Below are 23,407 nucleotides of genomic sequence, written 5' to 3'. Positions count from 1 at the left end.
GGTAAATGCCTAGCCACCAAAGGTTCCCTCGAAGCTCTACTTTCGAATTCGGCCGATAATTGGCGTCTCCCTTGTCTGGATTCTCGAATTCCTTAAACATAAATTCATTTATTTAAACAAACCATTATTTTTTAATTAGTGGTCTATGTTACAGTTTTTCGGAAATGTAATCAGGTATATGTTATTTTTCGTTCGTATGTGGAAAAATATTCATGATATAATTTGTCATTTTTTTAATGCACTTAAATTGAATTAATGCTATAAATGTAGTGTAGCTCTCTTACTATTTTGGAAAATATTAATTTTCCTTTTTCAGACACTCAATTAGTAGTTATAAAAAATTTTCTTTAATTCCATAAGCATTTATTAGATATTGCTCTTTGAATTCCCTCCGGTTTAATACTTAACAAAGTTTTGATAACTAACTGTGAATTCTTATATTAAGCGCGAACGGAGATCTGAGTTCAGTTTACTTTTTGAAAAATCTGGGCGTAATTTCAGTCGAATGCGCTCGTTTATTCACGGAGCACTCATATGCAGCTAGATGGAGAAACTTTCCCGTCAAAATTAATATGAAAACGTGGACGAGAAAAAACCTAACCGTTAATCTAGCAGAAGTTTTGGCTTGATAAATTCCAAATTCATCAACATTGATGCAAATACACTGAATTTTCCTCAGGTTTGCGATGAAAATACCCAGCATAGTTTCATTGTTCAGTTGGTAAGTAATCAAATCATTTTTGGTTGCTCAGATGAGAACCTTAATTCAAATTTTCGTGCGGCAAGAACTCCGAAATCGCGGCCATAATTTTGGAGAATTATAAAAATGCTAAAAAAAACGGTATTATGTGTATTTTCACTCAATTATTCATACGGGACGGAGAACTGCTCGATTCGCTCATGATGCTTGGTTTGACTGAAGTCAGCTTTGTCTCCGGAATTTTTTAGGGACGTCGTGCTTCTTTACGCGGGTATGCTGTTTAATTTTCTTTCTTTACTTTCCTACCACAGACTATTCGTGCCTTCCGCTTCTTCCCACCGAGAGACAGCCGTTTCCGTTACATTATTCATTAGGCGTATGGAGTTCTCCTTCGAGGTCCCATGCACCGATACGATAAAAATGGAATGATTTTAGTTTGACCCAATTCAGTCGATTCCTGGAAATTTGCGTGATAATACGAGTATAGTAACAAGAAGGACATGAAGAATGATGGATGCGATAAAATGCTCGAATTGCTGTTAATCATCCATCACAGAATTTTTTAGAGGTTGAGGAGAGTTTTATATGATTTATTAATGCAATTAACTGGATGTTTTAAAAATCCCAATTTTAAATGTTTAATATAGATTTTTGTAACTAATAACTTCAGGTTTTACTTTGTGAAACCTCTCCATATTGGAAGTAAGGAAATAAACCTTTGTAAGGTTCACTGTTATTTAATTATGGGCACGACCCGGGTTTCGTAACTTGGTTACATAGTCAGGTGACTGATCTTGCATGCATCATACATTTATACACGAAGTACTTAGTATTAGTAAGTATTTAGTAATAGTAGACTATTGTGATTTAGAAAACTCAATGTACCCCGCTAATCCTCTCTTTCTTCCCCAACACCGCCACCTTCTTTAGCTCTCGTCTCCTCACCCACTTTAACCCCGCCCTCCCCTGGCTGGTCAGATACCTATCCTCACAGGAAAAACCCTCGTCCCAAATCAAGGCTGCCCCTTTCCCCCTTACCCCCCTCTCTCACTATTCCATTCCGTGTTTAACCCTCACCCCCGCCCTTTCAACCAGTCCTTTTCCTTTCCGATAGATGTCCTCACTGTTACTTTTGTACTTTGTGTATAAATGTATGATGCATGCAAGATCAGTCACCTGACGATGTAACTAAGCTACGAAACTCGGGTCGTGCCCATAATTAAATAACAGTGAACCTTACAAAGTTTTATTTCCTTACTTCCAATAGATTTTTGTTATTTTCTTTTATCGGGTGGCTTATTAAAAAAAAGGAAACTGACATTTTCCCTTTCCAAACAGTTTTCTCACAGAAAACTCGCACCCATTTCAACCAGTTTTAGAGGTTTACTGTTGTACGTCTACTTCCTGTCATATAGCCTTGTTACCCTCGTGGATAAGTTTTCGCATAACATAAGGTATTGGCGTAGAGAGAGAGGTTATACTGTTCGTATGCAACATGCTTTTTTATGCGTCGAACGTCGCGAAAGAATTTTCCTTGATCTACTGAAGTGATCCTTATTCTATTGAATGCTCTCGTTTGTATGTGACGGAAGACCACTTATATCACGAAACCTTGGGATTTATTTTTTTAGTTTGTGATAAGGATATTTGCCGTTCATAAGTAAGGTTCTGAGAAGGAAACCAGTTGGTTTGGTCAGTTACGTGTTTGACTATCTATTTACTTTATGCTATGGGAAATGGATAGCGGAGAATCTCTCAATAGCTTCCTCAACCTCGGCATGGGAAACCTTTTATGAAAAACAAACACAAATACCTTTCTCAAAATAGTACTAACCCTTAGGTGTAGGATTCGCTGTTACCGAGTCAATGAGCTTTCATAGCTGGCTGGGATCAACTTTGTCGTGCTCCTGCAAACATGTTTTTATACACCAAGAGAATGGGGAATATATCATTCCCCCTGGACTGCTGGCCCAGTTTTCCGCGATCTAATAAAATTGTACTCGCTGTATTGAAAATGTAATTGTAATGGATCCTTTTCAAATTTTTGTAATAACTCCAAATTGCAAGCAATAACTTTTTATTTTCTTTAATGTAAAACTTTTATTTTTTGAGATGAAGGATGTTGTTGACAAATTTTTGTCTTAATTTATTGAAAATCACAAAATGATAAGTTTGTTTAAAAGTTTTTTCTTCAAAATTCCTTTTCAAACATAATTCGTATAAATTTACCTCAAAATAGTATAACGTAGTTCCAATGGTATTCCCTCTGAGAGATTCTATAAAATATTGATATCTGGTGATTTTTCCGGGTATTCTTCCGCGTTTAACCATTTTGTAGGACAATATTTCGCCAACGTTCCAGTTGGCCTCCTCAGGTCCACTGAAGTGTTGATGCAGAAAGTTGTTCATCTTATATACACCCCGCCTTTTTTGTCTGGCGAGATTGTAGCCGTCTTCACGTTTGAAGTTCTTTGTCGTTTTGGCGATTTCAATTGCCTCCCTGATTCTCGCCAGCGCGTGGAAAAGGGTCTTCAAAGATCCTGACCAATCAGGGCACACCTCCACAAAAAAGGCGGCAAACGGGGGGTGTATATAAGATGAACAACTTTCTGCATCAACACTTCAGTGGACCTGAGGAAGCCAACTGGAACGTTGGCGAAATATTGTCCTATAATATGGATAAACGCGGAAGAATATCCGGAAAAATCACCAGATATCATCATAATCTCCGCGGAAGCCTACTTGGAATCTATAAAATATTATTTCTTTCGCAGTATATTAAATCTTGACTCGAAGTTAAAAATGAAAATAATGGAGAACTGCATGTCTTCAGTTTGAGAAAGTGAAAATTATTAAGCACTTACATTGCGGGTAGAAAATTATTTTACACCTCTGATCCAATGTGTCTCCAGGGCTTCATCGCACTATTTTCCCATTCCTCCCTTTCCCAGCTTCAACAATATACTTCGATTCATCGTTGGTGCCAGTAACTCTGCTAACTTCAGAATACACACCGTCTACCCCCTATATCTCCTCCTTATCTCTCCACTATCAGTTTACTCTTCTCCCTCACGGCCAGCACTGAAGTCGAGAACGCTCACGTTTATTTTATATATTTTCTTCCTCGTTGGAGTGTGTGTTTGTGAACCGTTCGAGATTATTCCAAGCGATTAAAAATTGATGTAAAGGGCTCATATGTTGAAGGAACTGTGCTACAAAGGAATGGTCGTGTCCATTTAGCGTAGTGAACCCTGTTAAGCGTAATATTTTTATTTTCCAAGGTAGTATGACACAGGAAAGCCTGAAGTCATTCGTAAACTGCGGGAAATCCTGGCGAAGAAAAATCATTTGCCTCGGCTGGGATATTGGCGAATCACAATCAAGCCAAAAATATTTCGAAAGCTGAAGTTTATTCCTCTTTAATTGAGATGTTTTCCCTCGGAGTTATATCTAGCGGTTCAATCACAACCCTCCATTGCAAATTTCCTATTCTCCTCGGTAGCCACATCTCAGACCTCCTCAGCCTATTCTCATCCTCCCCTCTCCCCTTGCGTTCCGGCTCCATTTGAGACCATAAGTTAGCACAGTATGGAAAATAGGTCCATTGCTCTTGTAATTCAGTTTCAGAAAAATTTGTTGATGATTTTTGGTTTTCTGTTAACGATGATGATTCCGACGTCATCTACGAGTAAACTTTGGTTAGTAAACCGATTGGTCGTTATATTAGAGTGGAAAATTACATCTGATTCATAAGTAGACAATAGATAAGTTCCTTTTCATCGATACAAGTGTCTTAACATATGCATATTTAACACTCACTTCTTTTGTGAATGGAGAATGGTAGGTGGCGCTTCATTGCGCATTATCAGTCACCCGTTTCCCGCGAAGGGAAACTCTCAAGGGTAGAGTCACAAGAAATTCAAAAAGTGATTTTTTACGGCATGAAAGTTGTATTTTAATGAGTTCGTCGACCATTGTTTTTTCCTTTTTTTCCTATTTGCCAGGTTCGTCAATCTACGCAGTGCGTAGGTATTCATTATTCCACCTTCTTTCTTCTCCGTGCGACTTATGTCTTAATTCGAAATGTTTTCTGCTTCAACAACCCTGGCGTATCGTCATAGTTTTATTTTCTTGCTATCATGAGGCTCTTTCATGATCGAATCTCAGTCAGAAACATAGGGACATACAAAATTGTGCTTCTTAGATGACATTTGAAGTTCTCACTCACTCTCTCATAAGTGATATGCAGGAGAAAATTCCAAAATTGCTTCCCACAAACTCAATTTAAAAACATAATATTTACGGATTAGCATGTTAATTAGTTGCTAATATTTAGAGCTCATGAATTTTTGTAAATAAATAAGCTGATGATTTTATTCTTCTTGATTGTTTAATTTGGACGATTCCATCTCAATTCAACGAAGGATTGGGTCTCAGATTTCATATTATCATCACACAGAGCTGCATCAATAAATTATCATTTTTGATCTGCACTGCGCTTATCTTAACCTCAAACTGTAAATCCTAAGACGATTTGCGAAAAAAAATGCGTTGTGAGATTCATGATTTCTTAGATTTTCTCACATTTTTGCCAAGACTATCGTGCTTTGAATCATTTAGCCTATTTTCAAGCCCGGCCTTGTAACCTACTGGAGGCGATGGACGAGTTGAAAGGAATGGGTGCCTGAGGGTTTGGCGGGATATGGGATGGACCAGTAAAGATTACGCAAATCCTCGCTCTTAGTACCTGATCTATTTGCAAAACGATGTATAAAAATGAAATGGAAAACAATAATTTGATTATATATTGCTCCCTTGTGGGGAAAATCATACCCAAGGAAGACAAAAAATTAAAAGCAGGTGCAAAAGGAAACGTGATGACAACGCCCGTTACGGGCGGCCAGTTTTTCCGCAAACTTAGATTTGCTAATCGTGTATTCATATGAACTTAGCTGACAGATGCCCTTGCTGTACTACGTTGGTATGCGGAACAATATTTTCTTGTAACTAAGGCGAGGAGAGCTTCTGATGGTCGGATTAAAATATATATATTAGTAACAATCACTCTTTTTTTTAATATTCTACCTAGGAGGAGCTACGAACGCCAGGCCAGGCCTGCTATTATCCCACCTCCAAATTGTATTATTTCCAGAGTTCAAGTTTTTTAAATTAACTTCACTCTATTCCATATCGGAATTGTCCAAAACTTCCATTTTTTAACCCTGGCACATGTGATTAACAACTCAAAAATAAACTATTGTGGCCCGTCAGAAATTCGTTTTGAAGATACACCTTTAACCTGCTTACGGAAATCAATAGTAAATATTGACGTTCTAGGGTATTGTGCAAAAATTTACTTTTTTATACCACGGCTAGGAATGTTAATGCTAATCTGCAGGCTAAATTAACTAAATATGCTTATTTAGAGATATTTAGGTAGAAAATTTGAAGAGTAGGAGATATAATGAAAAGAAACAGTGAATGTGACAACGGAAAAACTTATATATATACTTAAAATATATCATTCATTTGTTAATTAACGCTGTAAACGGGAATAATGATAGGCCTTTCGTAATTCCGGAGCATCTCCCGTGCATAAAAAAATGTGTCCGTTGAAGTATGCTCCTCTATTTTTTAATGAACAGATCACCTATTTTGTTGCCGGCTGATGGGTGATGCACCTAGTTTGCGGCAGCTCACATTGATTGGCTATGGATGTAGAGCTTAATGGAAAGGCTGTGTTCAATGAACTTGCTCAACCAAATTGAATTTCAAGCCGATAGTTGGAGGGAATATCTGGATCTAGATTGGGGGGGGGGGGGGGGGAAAGTAGAAACATGGGTCTTTTATTGCAAATCAGTCCTAGTTTTATTGACCAGCTCTGCTATCTTATTTAAGCTTCGAAAGCGTTTTCACTGTGTATGTTTTTCGTGCGCGGGGTTGTATCTTGTTCGGCCATTGAGTGTCGAGATGTTTTATTTTCGTCATTGTTTTACTACTGTTTTTCAGTTGTTTTTTTAACACACGCGTTTATTTCTGGCAATTTTACCGGAAGAATAGATCAGCTAGCGTCCTTGTTTCATTCTTCTTAATGGATTAATTTCAAATGGTCTCCAAATTCAGAATTTTTGGAGAGTGGTTAATTAAAATGTTTATAAAACCGTGAGAGTTGTTATCCGGGCTTAAAACCTCCACGCAATTGCTGATATCTCTACTTTACTAAATTTACCTGACCGTGTTTGTGTCCATGTTTAGTGAAATGGGATTTAAGTTTTATGAAGTTACAAGAATTCATTTTTTTCCTAATCAAACGAAACTAAAAATATTCATGAAATGAAGTAACAATTTATGGGTTATAATTAGTACTATAGGAGGTACTTGTATATTTCTTAACTGGCATACATGCAGAATAGAGAAAATGTCAAGGCAAATTTGGAGCAAGAAGTACTTGGTCAATGTTTATTTTCAGTTCAGTATTTGTCTTATAAAATATATATTTTTTGGTTTATTTACCTACAAAAATGTGTCTATCCATCTCTTATATGTAAATTCAAATGAAAAAATACGCATGACATTCCATTTCTATCGATAGAAGATTAGATGCCAATAGTGAATCAGTGCATAAAAGAGGGAATCAGTAGTCATAAGTTAAAGAGGGCATATAACGAAATTGCTTGGGACGCGTTATTTAGCAGTGCTAATAATACTTCGTTCTACCTGTTTTTGCTTTGTTTTCTTTCTACTCTATCGAATGAGATCTCAATATGGTTAAGACCTTTCAGGATTGGTAGGTCATCTCCTTTTATACTTTTCATGTACTTCCAGAGTGAATGAAAAACTTTATTTTAGATAAAGTATTTATAGTCAAGGAATCAACTGGCTCATTTTTATTAGGGTGTACTGTTATTTCAATTACTTCTTACTTATTCTCATAATTTTTAGTTTCATATGACGTGTTCATCATTGGTGAAATAAAAAGAGGATAAGGCAGGAAGAAATTTCAATGGGAACGGGAACTTGTCCATGGGATCGTTTCTTCGTGTATTTATTGACAGAGGAGGCCTAAGACAGGGCTTATGGCCCATGGCTAAGCCAACGGGAATTGGAAACCTTTAACTTGACGTTTCTCCCAAACCTGATCTCTGAGTCTTATGGATGAATAAAAATCGATGGGCCCATAACTTTATGGTTTGTAAATATAAGTTAGTGCATACATCGTGAAGCCGGGATATGATGCTATTAATGTCTTTCATTGGCATTTCTCTACCAAGGATAATCGCATGGACCCCAATGATATCTGAGTTGCTATTCCTGCGAGGGATCAAAATGGCCCTTAAGATACGGTGAGTGAGCAGGATAGGTCGTTCTTTCATTTCATCGCAATGATTTTCTACCGGCCATCAATCAAATCGCGCGAACCAAAGTAAGCTCCCGATTTCCGTTTACGTAAGTTATTTTCCCTCGCCATTAGTTCGTACTGGACCCGTATTATCCATTGCCTCTGATCTTTGTTTGGGTCGTTGATGTTGAGTTGTTCTTATCTTGTGTTATGGTTTCTTAACCGTCCTTGGCAACTCTTTGTCGTCCTGTATTTTTTCCCGTCCGTATTCGATAGGGGTCACTCTAGCCTCTGATTTATATTCTTTTCCCTCACTCCTTAGCTATTTAGGTATCGCGGGTTTACAAATTCATTTTTATCCATTGAATATTCTACTCCTCATGGAGCAACTCGGAATCAAATCTGGTCCCAGAATTGGATAACTACTGCATTTAATTTCCTATAATGCTTCGTACTGGGCAATAATAAATTTTATTTCACCAATGCTCGAAGAAGGAAGGTTAAATTTATTTTTTTAAATTAATGCTGTAATAGATATTTATAGTTATAATAATATACGAGGACTCGGTCAAAAATTAACTGATAAATTCCGTGCCACACTAAATGCCGAACAAAATTGATTCTGACGCATTGCTGTTGAAAATTTTGGATAGCTACCTGATTTTCTTTGTAATATCTAATTGTTCTGTCCTTGCATATTTACCCGATAATTCTTTTTTAATATATCATTAATTATTTTTATGCATGCGGACTCAGTTAAAAATTATCTGATACATTCTGTGCCAAGCTTAACGTCGATCAAGGATATATTGGATAGCCACTTAATTTTTTTTGTAATATCTATTTGCACTGTACCTACATTTTTACCCGATCTCCCAATTTCAAACAAAAACCCATCCATTTATCTAATATTAAATTTCACTGTAACTTCTATTCTATTTTCATTCCGTTCTCCCTCATACTTGGAGAATAATAAACTGTTAGTTACCTCATCCTGTTCGGCTGAGTTCTCTCCGTACTAGGCATAACTCAATACTGCTAGACAGCCTCTTAGACGGGTTCTTCGTCTGAATCCGTGCGCATCCTTTGATTCGAGTTCCTTAATTTTTTCTTCAGTTTTTTTCGGGTCTGAAGCCTTTGCCGTTCCGTCGCTCTCGTAATGTTTCCTACGCTCTGAGGGTGCAATTAAGTTCCAGGCGTGACGCGATGAAACCGATCTGCTTGGCGCGATACTTGAGGCCTCGGCGCGTCGTATAATGTGGTCCCATCTGTATTCTATTCCTTCGCCCGTTTCTTGTTGTATCCGATGGTTTGCTTCTGTCTCAATCTACTCACCAAGGATGCAACCTCATAATCAGCGGGTGGATTTCCTTCCTTCGTTAAGAGCTTTGCGTCAGGATATCTCGACTTAAAGGAACGCCTCTTTCTCTCGTGTTACCATCATCTCGACTCGTTATTAATTTATTCCCGACGCTTTCCCTTTTGTGCTCTCACGGTGGTTGTATTTTTTTCCCCTTTCAGAGTCCATTTTTTTTTTAAATTCTCTCGGGTGTATCCATATTTACCGCCCCGAAGAACGGCATCTTTTCGTGCGCAAATAAAAGATACACTTGCATATGAAAGAGTAGGGTTCTGCTCCCTTTCTGCGTCCCATGGCAAAGCAGTCATGCGTTCATCGTTGCAAAACCGGGATTTAATTGCAAGGTATCGTTTTTGGTTGTACTTGAGGTGCTACAATATCATCGGTTCGAAATGGATTTATTACGCTAGTTGAGTTATTGGTTAAAGTTGCTCGCCCGTTCGGGTCACTATATTCTATCCTTTTCAACCATTTAGACTTCAAAGTTTGTGTGAAATTTTAAATGCTAGAATATTTTCTGTTCAATGAATGTCGATTGTTATATTTACTTCATGGGAATGTATTTGCATTTCATTCTATTTCTCTTCGCAATTATGGATCTCAGGATTATAAAATAAATTATTGCGATTAAGGACCCTTATTTAGACCAATTCTACTCATTCATATCCTGTCCGAGTAATATAAATGTAGAAACATTAAATACTCACCTCCTGCGACCTAATTGAGATTTATGGACTTTAATGACCAGGTGTTTAAGAATAATAATAATCATCATCACCATTCACGTTTCTCAGTCAGAGCAAGAATGTAGCGTTTTGAATGACACGAATGCCTTTTTATCCCCTAATCGTTTTATAAATCTCACCCATGGATCTCCGGAGCCTTCGGGTCGGACGGTTTGATAGCTGTTTATAGATTCACCGTCCATGACTCCGGACTTGGTGAATGGCCGGGTTGAGCAGGAGAGAGAGAGGAAAGGATTTAAGCCCAGAGAGAGCAATAGGGTGATCTCTCGCTGCACAAAAGATTTTTTTGTCGGAGCGAAGAGGAGGAGAAGGTACACCTGACCCACCTTATTTATTTCATTCCACTCTAAAAAAAAAAAGAAAAACCTCCACCCCTCCATCCCATTCCCTTTAAATCCTCCTCGCCTCGCAACAGAGATAAAGGTGGGAAGGGTTGCGGGGGAAACGTCGAGGCCGCGTCATCCCTTTGTTGTGGTCCTCTGTTAAAGGGCTGACCTAACTACCCATCTGCGTCCGACCGCCACAGTTTCCTCTGATAGGGGGCCGCGTCTGATGTGTGTGGAGGAGGGGACCGTGATGGAAGTATAAACCGCATTCCACTCCTCCCTCTTTGGAGGGCTCATCGGTCCGCGGGCCCAAAAGGAAAAAAGGCCCAGACCTGGGACGATGAGTTCCCTAATATTTTTTTGTACCATTTCATTTCTTGAGAGAGGGGCGATTGGTATGGTAGGGTGAATGGCTGCGAGGGTCTTGGATCCCCGATCCGGAAGGGATTACCACAAGGTGCGTATAATATCTACTGCATTAATGTTTATCACCATGAACATATAAAAACTGAAGAAATCCACATAAAACCTTAACGGAAAGTAGATATCCTTCAATCACTAACAAAACATAATAATTCTCTAGGTAGGCTAAAACTATTGACATTCATGGAAAGAAACAAATTAAAAACAGGATTTCAGAATGGCATTGAATTAATGAAAAAACTAAACTTACCGGCGGAAATAAAGATTCTCTATTATAAGGAAGAGACTTTAACCCCATGATACAGTCCACCGAAGAGTGCAAATCAAAGTTAATTATACCCACACATTAATGACCTTAGTCACTACATTGATAACAATCTTTGTGGACTACTGATATACGTATTCATATATAAATATTCCTCACGGACATATTCAAATACGTATATTACGAATCAGTATGAAGTGATAACTATTTATGTAAAAGAAAGGAATTGTTATGAAGGATCCTCGGAAGGGCAGTGAATTTATCTTTAAAGAAACAATACTTTAATGTCTAAAGAAATATACTCAATTATTATGAAGTCACTTCAACCTCATATTCCAGTTACCCAAAGATTTCAAGTCAAAGTACATGGTAGCCTCAAATTGCTGAGCCACGAAGCCACGATGCTAGGAACCCTTAGAACTCTGAGGAACCGAAAGGCAATGTGAAACTTCGTGACGTCACGCACTTCCTCCCCTACTTTCAGCTGAGACCTCCTCCTATTATACTATTATACGCACCTTTGGGTTACCATATCCATTGGAGTGAGGTCTCGGTGCTGGAGGAATGTTGAGTCATTAGCGGCTCAGAGGGTTCAGGTTGGGGTTGCAGCTATAGTGCTGGCTACTCATCCGACGTACTTGGGTTCAAATCGTGGTAGCTCAAATTACTGTTGCTGTGGGTATTGCTGGAAATGAGAGGGCCGACTCGGCCGCGAAGGGAGCCATCGAAGACGACGTTGCTGCCTCTGTGCTGGTACCATACGAAGATTTGAAGGCGACCATGAAAAAGATGGAAAAAGACTTGGCGCTCTCTGACCGGGAATAAACTACGCGCAATCAAGCCGGTAATCTCAGCGTGGCCCACGTCTGTCAGGGGGAATCGCAGGGAGGAGGAGTGTGAGAAATACCGTTCTGTGCGCCATCGGCTGAACATCGGGGGAGACCTCGGGCACATCCTAGGAGACGACCCTGATAGTATCAGCCGAGTCATTAAGTTTTTAATAGAGACTGGGCTAATTAATAGTGTTTAAATTCTAACCTTTTTATCATCTTACGACCCCTTTTATTTTTATGAATGTTTAAATACCTTTTTAATGTATCTTTTAAAATTTTGATTTTATAGATTTGTCGGTGGTGCAAATGACCTTTGTTGCCGAGGCACCGTAAAACAAAATACTACTACTACTACTACTCGAATTATTCCCACCGCTGCGAATATGTATGACGTAGCGTTTACGAGCGGTCTGAGGCGTTGGCTTAGGAGCAAGTCACGGCATTTAGCCCTGAGGATGGAGTACGACTCGTGCCTCGATACGTCGGCCCACACAGAGAAGATTAACCGGTGTAGCACCCGAGCAACTTTCATTTGAACTCCTGAGGCTTACCAAGTTAAGTCAAATTATTGTTGAATTTCGCCGTGAAAATTCTGTTTGTTCCTGCGAGTTGATTTGAAAAACAAGTTTTCTCGGGTTTCGCACCGGGTCAGGTCCTCCATTTCTCCTTCCAACGTTCCGATGGACAACTCGCCCATCGTCATCAGGGATTCAGGAATCCAATCCATCCTGGATCCAGGATCCAGGAATCAATCTTGGATTCCTGAATCCCTGATGACGATGGGCGAGTTGTTCATCGAAACGTTGGGAGGAGAAATGGAGGACCTGACACGGTGCGAAACCCGAGAAAACTTCACTGCAATTGTTCGCCGGAAAAAACAAAAAATTATATGATTTCAAAAAGTTGCGTCCCCAACCGTGGAGAGTGTTTGTGAAGCGCGGTTGGAAGTGGGATGAAAGGATGCGGTGGATGTTATGAGGAGGAGAAGGCTAACATGGACTGGACTGGCTGTGGTGGCGTATTTCTTTTAATTGGAGGAGCGCAGTGGGAGTCTGTGCGGGGGAAGCCTTTTGGAATTTCGTCGCTGCGAGAGATACGCTCTGATGAAATGGGTGTGTATTAGTCGTCCTCCTCTGCTCTCGTCCGTTAACCTGCTTGGCTGTGGTCGTTGGGTCAGTGGGTAGGTCGGTCAACTGAGGAACACCATCCTCCTTTGCGGCAGTGTTCCATGTTAGAGAGGATGACGTATTTGAAATTTCATTTTCCTGTATACGTCATGTGGGCGCTCACACATTTTCATTGGGAGCGTTTGATGTGATGCAAACTGCTCATGAAAGGCTATGGTGTCCGATCTGACAATGCGGTCATCGTGGTCCATCTAATTGTAATTGTTGCTCGTGGTTTGTAACCCAATTATTGTGGTATGTACGGCAAATGGTAGCGCGAAAATAATTTGATTAGTTTACTTCCGGTATTATTTTCGCTCTTTAATGTAAATTTTTTATTGCGTAATATTTTTATTTTGATGATGCTATTTAATTAGTGCATTTGTTATCAGCACTCCTATAACAATATTGCGGATGATGAAAAACGATTATTTCAGTAAATAGACCGAGTACTCTCGTCTCTTTGTAGTATGCACTATGAGCGCATTGATTTGGCTCTAGAGTGCGCAGCTGAGTGCTTTTTTATCGGGGTTAATATATCGGGTTAATTTTCCTCTTTGAGAGCCTAAGTTCTCAAGTGCCCTTATCAATGGGGCGAAGGATTTTTAAATAATTATTTCTGTATATATTCCTATGAAATATCTTCATATCAATTAATTTACATTAAGTAGCTATTTGATTTTTCGGAAGCATGTGTGTTGGGCTTTCTCTGTAATTATTTATCTTCGTAAGCATCTCAGATACCATTAGCATAGACTTATATACTGGTACATTTCATATAGACTTATTCCTATTTTTGTTATGTTGGAAAAGGGTTCAATTGGTCCGCGAAACTTCCCACGCTCGGTCATAATGCAAATACATATTCAAGAAAAAATATTGCAATATTATGATATTCGATGAAAGTTACCATATCATAGCGAGTTGGTCTTTGAGATTAGTTGTAACTAAGTAAGAATAAAATGTTTTACATTAGTGACATGCTTGAAGTATGCCTTTAGACGCGACCGAAACATAGTAAAGCTAATTTATGTGATGCGTCGGAAGGTCGATGACACCGTTAATACCTGAAGTTTCTTTAATAATCACACTCTTTCTTTCTTGACCAGCAATCTTCTATATTATTTCTACTGTATAGATACCTTTTTCTCAACTTATACGCGACCAAACTCTACAAATGAGGTACCTACCAAAATGCACAGAATTTATCATAGAACATGCGACGGCATATCTTGCTTCCTCAATATTGCTATTGTTTCCTAAAATTGGTTTTTAAATAATAAAAAAAACAAAAAAACAAAAACCGGTAAATATTCCTGACGTTAACGGCGCATAGACTGATACAATTGTTCCTTTGCAACAATATCTCGCATTCTGTAAATAAGTTTTATCAAAATGCGTATGATTCCATATTCAAGTCTCCTGTTGATCCGTAAGTATGATTCATCATGTGCGTTTAACAGAGGATAGTGTAATTACTTCCAATGTGGTGTTTAAAGAGGTCCTCTGACCTCAATTTGTACATAAACATTCCAATTAAATTTGTACATAAGACCCTGCCTTTATTTCTACATTTTAAAATTAGAAACACGCCTATCCCTCTGTGGACCTGCATTGAAAAGAGCGGAGGAAGCCCGCTGGGAGCGGGCGCAGCACGCTCGTGCCTTGTTATTGAAACACTGGTTAAAATTAAAACTTTTTCTTAAAATGCGGTAAATTTAACAGTATTTTTATTCATTACGAAATATGTCTTTATGATACTACCGAATGTTTATCTAATTACATTTACACTGCACGTTTCACTTACAAATCTTTCGAGAGCAAAGGCGGTGAGCTAATACACACACTCGAGTTTGCAGCCTAAACGTACAGTTTTATCTCAAAGTGAGGTCAGGGTGGAGATGAATAATTTCTTAAGGCCAAGTCGCCACTGGCGTCTTTGACAGGTGGAGCAGTCGGAAATCTTGGAAAAATATACCAAATGTAGGGCTGCGAACCGAAATTTATCTTGGTATTGGAGTGATCTATCCAATCCGCAACATGTCAATGCTTTCATCCGTATTGTAAATATTATTCGGGGAATATTGAGAGTAAATGAATCTCTTTGCACTCATCGCCACGGTGCGGACATTTTTGAAAGCCGTTTAAAATGCGCCCAAAGTGACAACATTGATGACGCTTCTACGGGACGAATAGGGGGCTCCCATATGCGGCCCCCCTTTACTTAAATATTCTCCTCGTGCCCTTTCGTTTCCCCTGAATGCGGTATCCGCACAGCTGAGTCGCGGAAGCGGTGTGGAATCGGTCGGGACTTTCGAGCCGACGACGTTCGGGCACGTGTTTGCGCTAGTTTGCTTTCCCTTGTTTTGTCTGCGTTAGCATGTGCTCTCGTGGTTAACAAATCCTTTCGCAAAGCCGTAGGGTAAATAATCAGCGCTCTCGTCTCCCTCGTTTGCTGTTCTCGCTGAAATCCTTTTTGGCAGATCATCGCCATGGGAATAGGGGTGATAACTGCTCACGTCACAGTTCGGTCCCATGCGTTTCACCCGTCCTGTCGTCGTCAAATTGATGCTGGTGACCCTTAACCCTGCGTAGGGCGCGATCTGGGATTCTCAAAATCGGGGCGCGGTGAGCTTGACGGAAAAAAATCCTTGAAACGTCGCATTATGTCACACCAAAATTCACCAATCATCTGCAGAATTTACAGGATGTAAAAAAGGTCAAAGCCTCTTTTTCTGTCAAATTTATGAGTGTTTATATATGTACAAAACAAATCGAGTCTAAATTTAAGAATTGAAAGAATAGTTTGACTCTCGGATGGAAGGTGCATCAGAAAAACCGATGCCTGTGCCTGTCAGATCGATCGCGTCCTACGCAGGATTAAAATAGGTCCGATGACGTAGAGGCTGGTTGGAGGTGACAAGGTGGCAGATCGGATGGATCGTTTGAATTAAGGCTTCAGTCAGAGTGGCGAGAGAGCAAAATTTTTACTAGGGTTGACAGTACGTCTGACGTTGGACGTATCTCAAATATCTGAATGGCAGTTTTGATATTTTCAACGTAACGACGTCAATGATCTCGTGCACGCAGCCATGGCTGCAGGTAATTTTCACATGAGAATTCGTTCCCTCTGACCCTTAATAAGCCCATCGTCGAGATTGTTGGAAGTATAAATAACAGCTATTGTAGGCAGCGATTCTCCAGGTCAGAATTCTGCAGAATTTGATCTTCTACATCTGTACCTCGGAGGTAAAAGACACTACATCCGTTTTTATAATTTTTTCAGAAGAGTAGTTTTAAAGGCCTGTTTACACGGCACATTAACACACACGTACGGGTTAATGTCTAAATGTATGAACGCGTCAAGGAACGCCAAAATGCACCGTGTAACCACCCAACTTGTGCGAATGCATGCACAGAAAATTGAACCTGTTCTAATTTGGTTCATGCATTCGTACATGTTCCGTTCCGGTCCACAAAAATCATTCACGCAAACGTACATTAACTCGTACGTGTTAATGTATCGTTTAAACAGGCCTTAAGTTTTTTTTAAAATTTAACCAGTAATTACTAGAAGGTAAGGTAACAAGTTTACAACATTTTAATATCGCAATGTTGTTGGTATACTCACCTAATCTTCTGGTAATTACTGGTTAACTCTTTAAAAATCTTTAAAATTTTCTTCTGAAAATTAGGAAAACGGACGTAGTGTCTTTTACCCCCGAGGTACAGATACATACACCCTCCTTGGCGTTTTCTGAGGAGGTATCCTCTGATTGGTGGAATATTCGTTTATATATTCGTGAATCAAAAGTTTCAAAACGTACACATCAGTCTCCTAAGACTGAGAGTTTCTTGGATTACTGTGTAAGTGAAAAAAATGGGCCATAGTTTGTGTCATTTCATTGATGAAATTGCTTTTACTACCAGCACGCCTTTAGTGATGTAGGATTGGTTCCAATGTCACTCACAATTAGCCCCTTATCCAGGATATTTAATCGGTATTTCATAAATATTTGATTTGACTCCTTTAAGTGGAATATAATTCATACGCTTAAATCAAAGCGTATGAACTCTACCCTAACCTATTTAACTAATCTTTGAGTGAAAACTTAGACCAAGAATCCCAAACATGAGTTACCAATGCATACTAAACAGTTATGGAAAACGAGGTGCCTGGAAGCAGCTAAGGAAAAAAATCTTTCTTTGGTTTAATTGAATGCATTTCCTTGATTTCTTTTCTTATGAGATTTTTATTATTTTCCCATAAAGGTGCTTAATTAATCTACTGATTAATATCTGTATGGGTGTGCGCTGTGAGAGAAATTCCTTAAAATTTCAACTTAATAAAGCTCACGAATTTATCTTATCCATTACTATCGTGCTTGGTACAGAACTTATAGTGAGACTTTTTAAAATCTATCTTCCCCAAATAGCATTATATCCGCCTTTTATGCCACCCATCTAGAATTCGGCCTATCATTTGCCTGATTCTCCTTCATGTAACTTCCTCTTTAAAAATGATATGCCGTCAAAACATTTCATAACGGAAAATAGAGTAGAGTAAAATTCAATATTATCGAGTAAAGGGAATATGTGAAATAATTCTTGCTAATTTTCTTTTCACAACATTAAAGCGTTGCGTATATAATTATAAAAAGAACGTCTCCGGCTGGATGTCTTGGCTGCTGTATATTTTTCGCTTGGCGTGTGAAATTGTAATCATGAAAATGTAAAATTTTATTCATTGTGCCTGAGAAAAAGCTTGGATTGGCCTAAGCCAGTGGTTTCTTAAATATATGCATGAAATACAGAAACGTATTTTCATTTTCATAATTTAGACTTCTGTTTTCTCCCTCTTTCTCAGCACCTCGTTATTGCTTACCGGGTGAATATATTTATCATTCATATTTTGCATCACATTTCGAATTATTCTAAAAATTACTGCTACTGTTAATGCCCATTGCTAAGAAGATGCATGCTCCAGTTCTGATAAATTATTCTCTTACTTCCATGCTTGTATTCAATACTGCTATTTATATTAGATTTGATTTATTAGATGATTAATTTTGTTTTAATTAGGTTATTAGATTTTTCTTTTTTAGATTGTCATATTTGCCAGATCACATTTCCTGCGTGCTCATTTGGCACATATTTCCGAACTAAAATTTTAATTTAGAATAATATTCTAGATCATAAGTTCAAGGTTGGAATTCAATGCTTAATTTTTATCGGATGGTTATTATTTTTCTGAAAGGCTTTAAGTGGAGTCCTCGTTCGATTTATTAACCTTTCAAACTCCAGAGAGAAAATTTGCATGAAAAAGTTCACAACGTAATAACGTTTTATACTAAGTTATATTCGTCGGATCAATTATTTGTAAATGTAATCCTATTTCCATTCTTTCAATATCCAAGCGGAGCTCGAAATCTCAATGCTACTCGCTTTATCTATCTCAAATAGAAAAAGAAAATTTACTACCAAAAACTCCAACCATTTGCTTAGGCGAGTGAATTAATGATGCGATGCGTACGAACCCACCCAATTAGATCTAAAGACAATTTAATTTTATCATTCGACATTAAAAACTGTGTTTTCAATGTATCATATACAGTTTAACTGATTCAGTGTAATTTTTAATGCATGTGGATGTAGAATCCATTGAAGTATTTATTGTTCGCCCAAAAACTTATATTTGAACTCATACCCGTCGAATATGGATGTCGGAGAAAATATTGAGTGCCTAGGTGCGTGCTATTAGTTATTAAATCTTCCATCAACATCTACATACCACCCCGCAAGGCACCTCAATTGGTGTATGGCAGGGCGTATTAGGACATATCTCCATATCTGTCCGCTCGGTAAAATATATCTCTTAATTTATCGTTTCTGTCGGACCAGGAAGTGTAGTAGAATTCTAATATGATAACATCCGCGTCGCTCTTAAAGATATCCATTCTCAACTTCTCTAGAGCAATCCAAGCAATATAAACCTAATAAATTCAAAGGGAAACTATGTTATATTCCACACAGTATTTATTAAAAACATCACCGATTTCGACCTTTTCAGGTCATGATCAATTGTTAACACATTGTTTTCTCTTGATCTGCTACCTTATGATAATGACCTGAAAAGATTGAAACTGGTATAGTCTCTTTAAAAGTAAAAACTTTGTGGAACGTAGCAAAGTTCAATTTTGATTCTATCATGTCACCATTCCTCGAAGTCACGACCCATTTATCTGAATATAAACCTAAAACTTTGAGGGCATCCATTAACGAGACGTTTGGGAGGGAGGATCTCACGAGGGGAAAAGGGGGTGTCCTGGTAAGTATCAAGTAATTTTTTCCGCAAAAACACAGTGTAAAATTGCGAGAAAACTTGGTTGAATTGGGCAAAACGTTCATTATGATTGTAGACAACGATCGTGGTAATCTTTTATACTATTCGTAGCTATTTTTAAATAAAAATTATTTATTTAACTATTTTTCAAATAAATCCAACGCAATGTAGCATACGTTAGCGCAGTTACTCTGAAAATACGCATTTTGAACAATCACACAAATCTCACAATATCTCATTAAGCGGGAAGAGGGGTGGTCCAAAAATCACCTCACGTAATACACCCCCTCCACCATAATTTATTTTCTTAATACCGTGCTGCTATCCTCTATTTATTTTTTTTGTTGTCCTTTTAAAATGGAATGGTAGGTAATGAAATGATATGTTTTAGTTTGTAATCAACGTAGAACAATGGAATAAAAAGTGATTATTAATTCATATTGTAAAGTATCTAGTCAAATACGTCGAGAATACAGTTTTCGCTGCTCGTTTAAAATCATTTTATTACTTCCAATGCTTATATTTCATGAAATGTGAGTTCTTTATGTGCATTATGGATGTTTTTACATTGTTAAACTTTCAAAATATTTGTATTGATCTCCTAAATAATGTTTTATTTATGAAAATCTGATGAAGCACTGCTCTGGTCATCGCGTAATTTGGCATCGGGGGTTCATGACGTTCTCGACCAGTCATTTCAGCGCAAGGGGGTCAGTTGGATGTGCTTTCCTTTATGTACGTGCACCTAATGCCTCGTTTTCTTTTCTCTCTGTCGTTTCCAGTGGTGGACTGCGAAGTTTCCGATTGGGGAGTTTGGTCCGAGTGCGACGCTGGCTGCGGTGCAGGAAGAATGACCCGGTCGAGGTCCGTGGTCAGGTTCCCAGAGAACGGAGGACGTCACTGTCCGTCGCTGGTGCAGAAGAGGGGATGCCAGGGGACCAGCCGCTGCGGGCCGCATTCACCTCGAAACGCCATCAAAGGTAACGTGGAGAATTGATACCTGTGTTTGTGCTACCGTTTGAAAGTTTCATATCGAGTAACACAGATCGGTAACACAGATCTGGAATTACGTGTCATTGTAGCCTTCATATTGCAAATGTAATCAGGCTTAACTTTAATAATTATTTTGTGCTTCTATACCAATTAAATACTTATACAAAAGTTTATTACTGGCATTTTACGTAATGAGTATTGTGCAATAATTATTGTATAAAATAGTAGGTCAACAGTTTCTCAGTCTTTTATTAGCTTCCTGGAGATGTTCCACATTTAAAAGCTAGGCTCATATTTATTATTCCTCAGTAATTATGGTTTTAATTGATTATTTAAAAAATCTATTATCAATGCTTTTATTATGCCTAGTACACAGTCTCTCTCGCCGTCTGTATGACGCGTGAAATATTAACGATATTTTTCCTACGTCTACCGAAAACTACGTCTTACGCGCTTGACTTAACTGTCAAGCGCTTTGATTTGTTGTGTAAGTAAGTTATCGAACGGGATCGTGGCCTTTTATTGTCACTTATTATTAAAAATTCTCTATGTGAGGCAGACACATTTTAATGGAAGACTTTTGAGATATCAATAGTAATATCTCAGAGTAGAGTTGGGGAATTATTTTGCCTTTTGTATGAATCTTATCAATGCGTTAATAATGTAAAAAATTGCTTGAATTTATATCCGTATCTTTACCCTGTTTTGTGCCAATCAACTGCGAGATGAACTTTTAAGTGTGTATTCAGCTGTTTATGATGCTTTTCGGGTGTTCCACGTGTACTGATTGGGTGTGTTGTCCTACGTTTCGTAGCAGTTGCTGGTCACTTTTTCTGAGGCATAAGAATAAAGAAGTACCAGCAACGGCCATGGAAAGTCGGGAAACAAACCCAATAACTGCTCGGGGCACTCCCGAAAAGTATCATCAACAGCTGTAATGACCCGCGAAAGATTTAACGAAGGGTGCATTTAATATGTTATTTTGTGTTCATACCGTTTACACTTTATGTCAGGAAACGAAGGCATCGTAGTCTATCCGTGATGAAGTGTTCCTAATTGAAAGATTGTAGATAGTTGACGCGAGGTTTTGGCCACGAAATGCTTTGTCACGATACCGCGATGTGCCCTTTTCAGCGAACTTATTGTAGTATAAATGGCATTGCAAATATTTCCATTTCTCCTAAGAAGAGTCTTTTGACTGAATAATCTGGTGGCTGCAATTGCAGCGAATCGTCTTTGTAAATTACCCGCATCTCATTGAAATTTCTCTGAATTTGGTAAACAAAGTTAAAAGGGGACGAAGACTTATTTGATGGAATTAATGTTTGGAATGTGTTCCTGGTGGAAGAGTTATAGTTCAAATTTAAAAGTTACGCGCCATTATCCCGGTTCAAGATCTAGGTCATGTTTTTATTTAAGAAATATAATGGACTTTTGCGCAACTTTTCCTTTGACATTTATCTCCTTTGAAAATGGATTTATCCTTTTATAAAAGGCGTACTCACAAGTTTGCACCGATTTTTCACCTCTCAAAGGAGTTCCTGAAATCCAACCAGGCAAAGCGAATTTACTTCTCCTCAAATAGCCTTGTGCGGTACAATATATATTCATCTTATATATTTAGCGAAAAAGATGCATGGGGAAAATCGTGGGAAGCAAATAAAACGCTTTTATGCATGGAAAAGGGAAATGAAAAGGCAAGAGGATATGTTTATTTGTTTTCACAAGGCCTTGATGTAATAGATGCTTATTCAATGCATTTGCGAACGGAAAGGAAACGGTATTCATTGGAGTGCTGGGTCTAGCGGAGATATTTTCTCTACCATTGAATTATCACGCTCTAAAACTCTTTATATTAATTGAAACTATGGATATATTCAAAGAGACAGGTGACTAAGTTTTGTATCAAAGCTGTAGCTCTCTGAAGTAGTTACTCTAAAAAGAGAAGGGGTTGACGAAGCAACCTATGGATTTTTTGTTTTAATTTAGTTTTATAGCTTAATACTACTTACAAGAGTTCTCAGTTAGTTGGGAGAAATATTTGAATTGATATCATATCCATCGAAGTTTCGCGTGTTAACAGCAGTGATAATTGAGGTAATTAATAAATTTAATGATTATTATTCCTCTCTTTTTGTGGCTAAGCACGGCATAAAATTAGCGACTTCTTTTATTTAGGTTTTTTAGCGTGGTTTAATTTGTTTATTAGAAAAAAGATTCCTAAAGATCGGGTATATCTTTGCCAATAATTGCATCCATCGGACCTCAAAATATCGGTAGTCTAGTCAAACTAGCGGTATATACATCGTTGGTCATACTACTAGGTTTTGTTTTCGTGTGTAAAAGTAGATTTTAATATGCTCATTTTAATATGCTGGACCCAATTTTCAATTATGGAAGTAAAATATAACTTCATAATATACAAGGCACAGGAATTTGTCTCTGTATTAACTGAAATTATGTTCTGAGGTTTAGGTTACCAAGCAGTGAATTGTGTTCAACCCCCTCTCATGCAAACTAAACTTGTCGTTTTATCCTCTCTCCTATTTTCTGTTTATGAGGAAATCTCTTAATAGTCCTGTTAAAAGGTTTCAAGTTTCAAAATCATGACACTGGGAGGCCATAATAATGACAGATAATTAAGATTCTTAGCTCTCAAGGAAAAAAAACGCACCAGTATCAAATTTTTCCTCGTAACTTTTCTAAATGAGTGTAATAAATGTTCACTATTACTGAGTATCCATAGCCTTCTCGTAGCCATATCATAGGTGTATGTATAGTACACATAAATTTGTATTGAGATGAGTTGTTTTTTTTTCCTTATATAATAATTACATCCCTATCTATTACGATAAAATTAGCTCAAATGACTATAGAAAATCGGACACTAATATGCCTCATTTGAGGAATTTT

The 23,407-nt window shown here is 38.1% G+C and overlaps 1 protein-coding gene across 1 annotated transcript in view; it reads left to right on the top strand.

Annotated features, from left to right (window-relative positions):
* The window catches only part of LOC124155905 (somatomedin-B and thrombospondin type-1 domain-containing protein), a 958,847-nt gene that overhangs the window by 310,438 nt on the left and 625,002 nt on the right, over nt 1–23,407 (top strand). Inside the window, exon 2 of the mRNA XM_046530100.1 lies at nt 20,284–20,481. Coding sequence (XP_046386056.1) covers nt 20,284–20,481 — 198 coding nt within the window. The remainder of the gene's footprint in view (nt 1–20,283; nt 20,482–23,407) is intronic.

Source organism: Ischnura elegans, chromosome 3, assembly GCF_921293095.1.
Source record: "Ischnura elegans chromosome 3, ioIscEleg1.1, whole genome shotgun sequence".
In the NCBI taxonomy this organism is placed as follows: domain Eukaryota; kingdom Metazoa; phylum Arthropoda; class Insecta; order Odonata; family Coenagrionidae; genus Ischnura; species Ischnura elegans.
The sequence above is the reverse complement of the archived record's forward strand: the minus strand, read 5'-3'. Positions and strand labels throughout refer to the sequence as shown.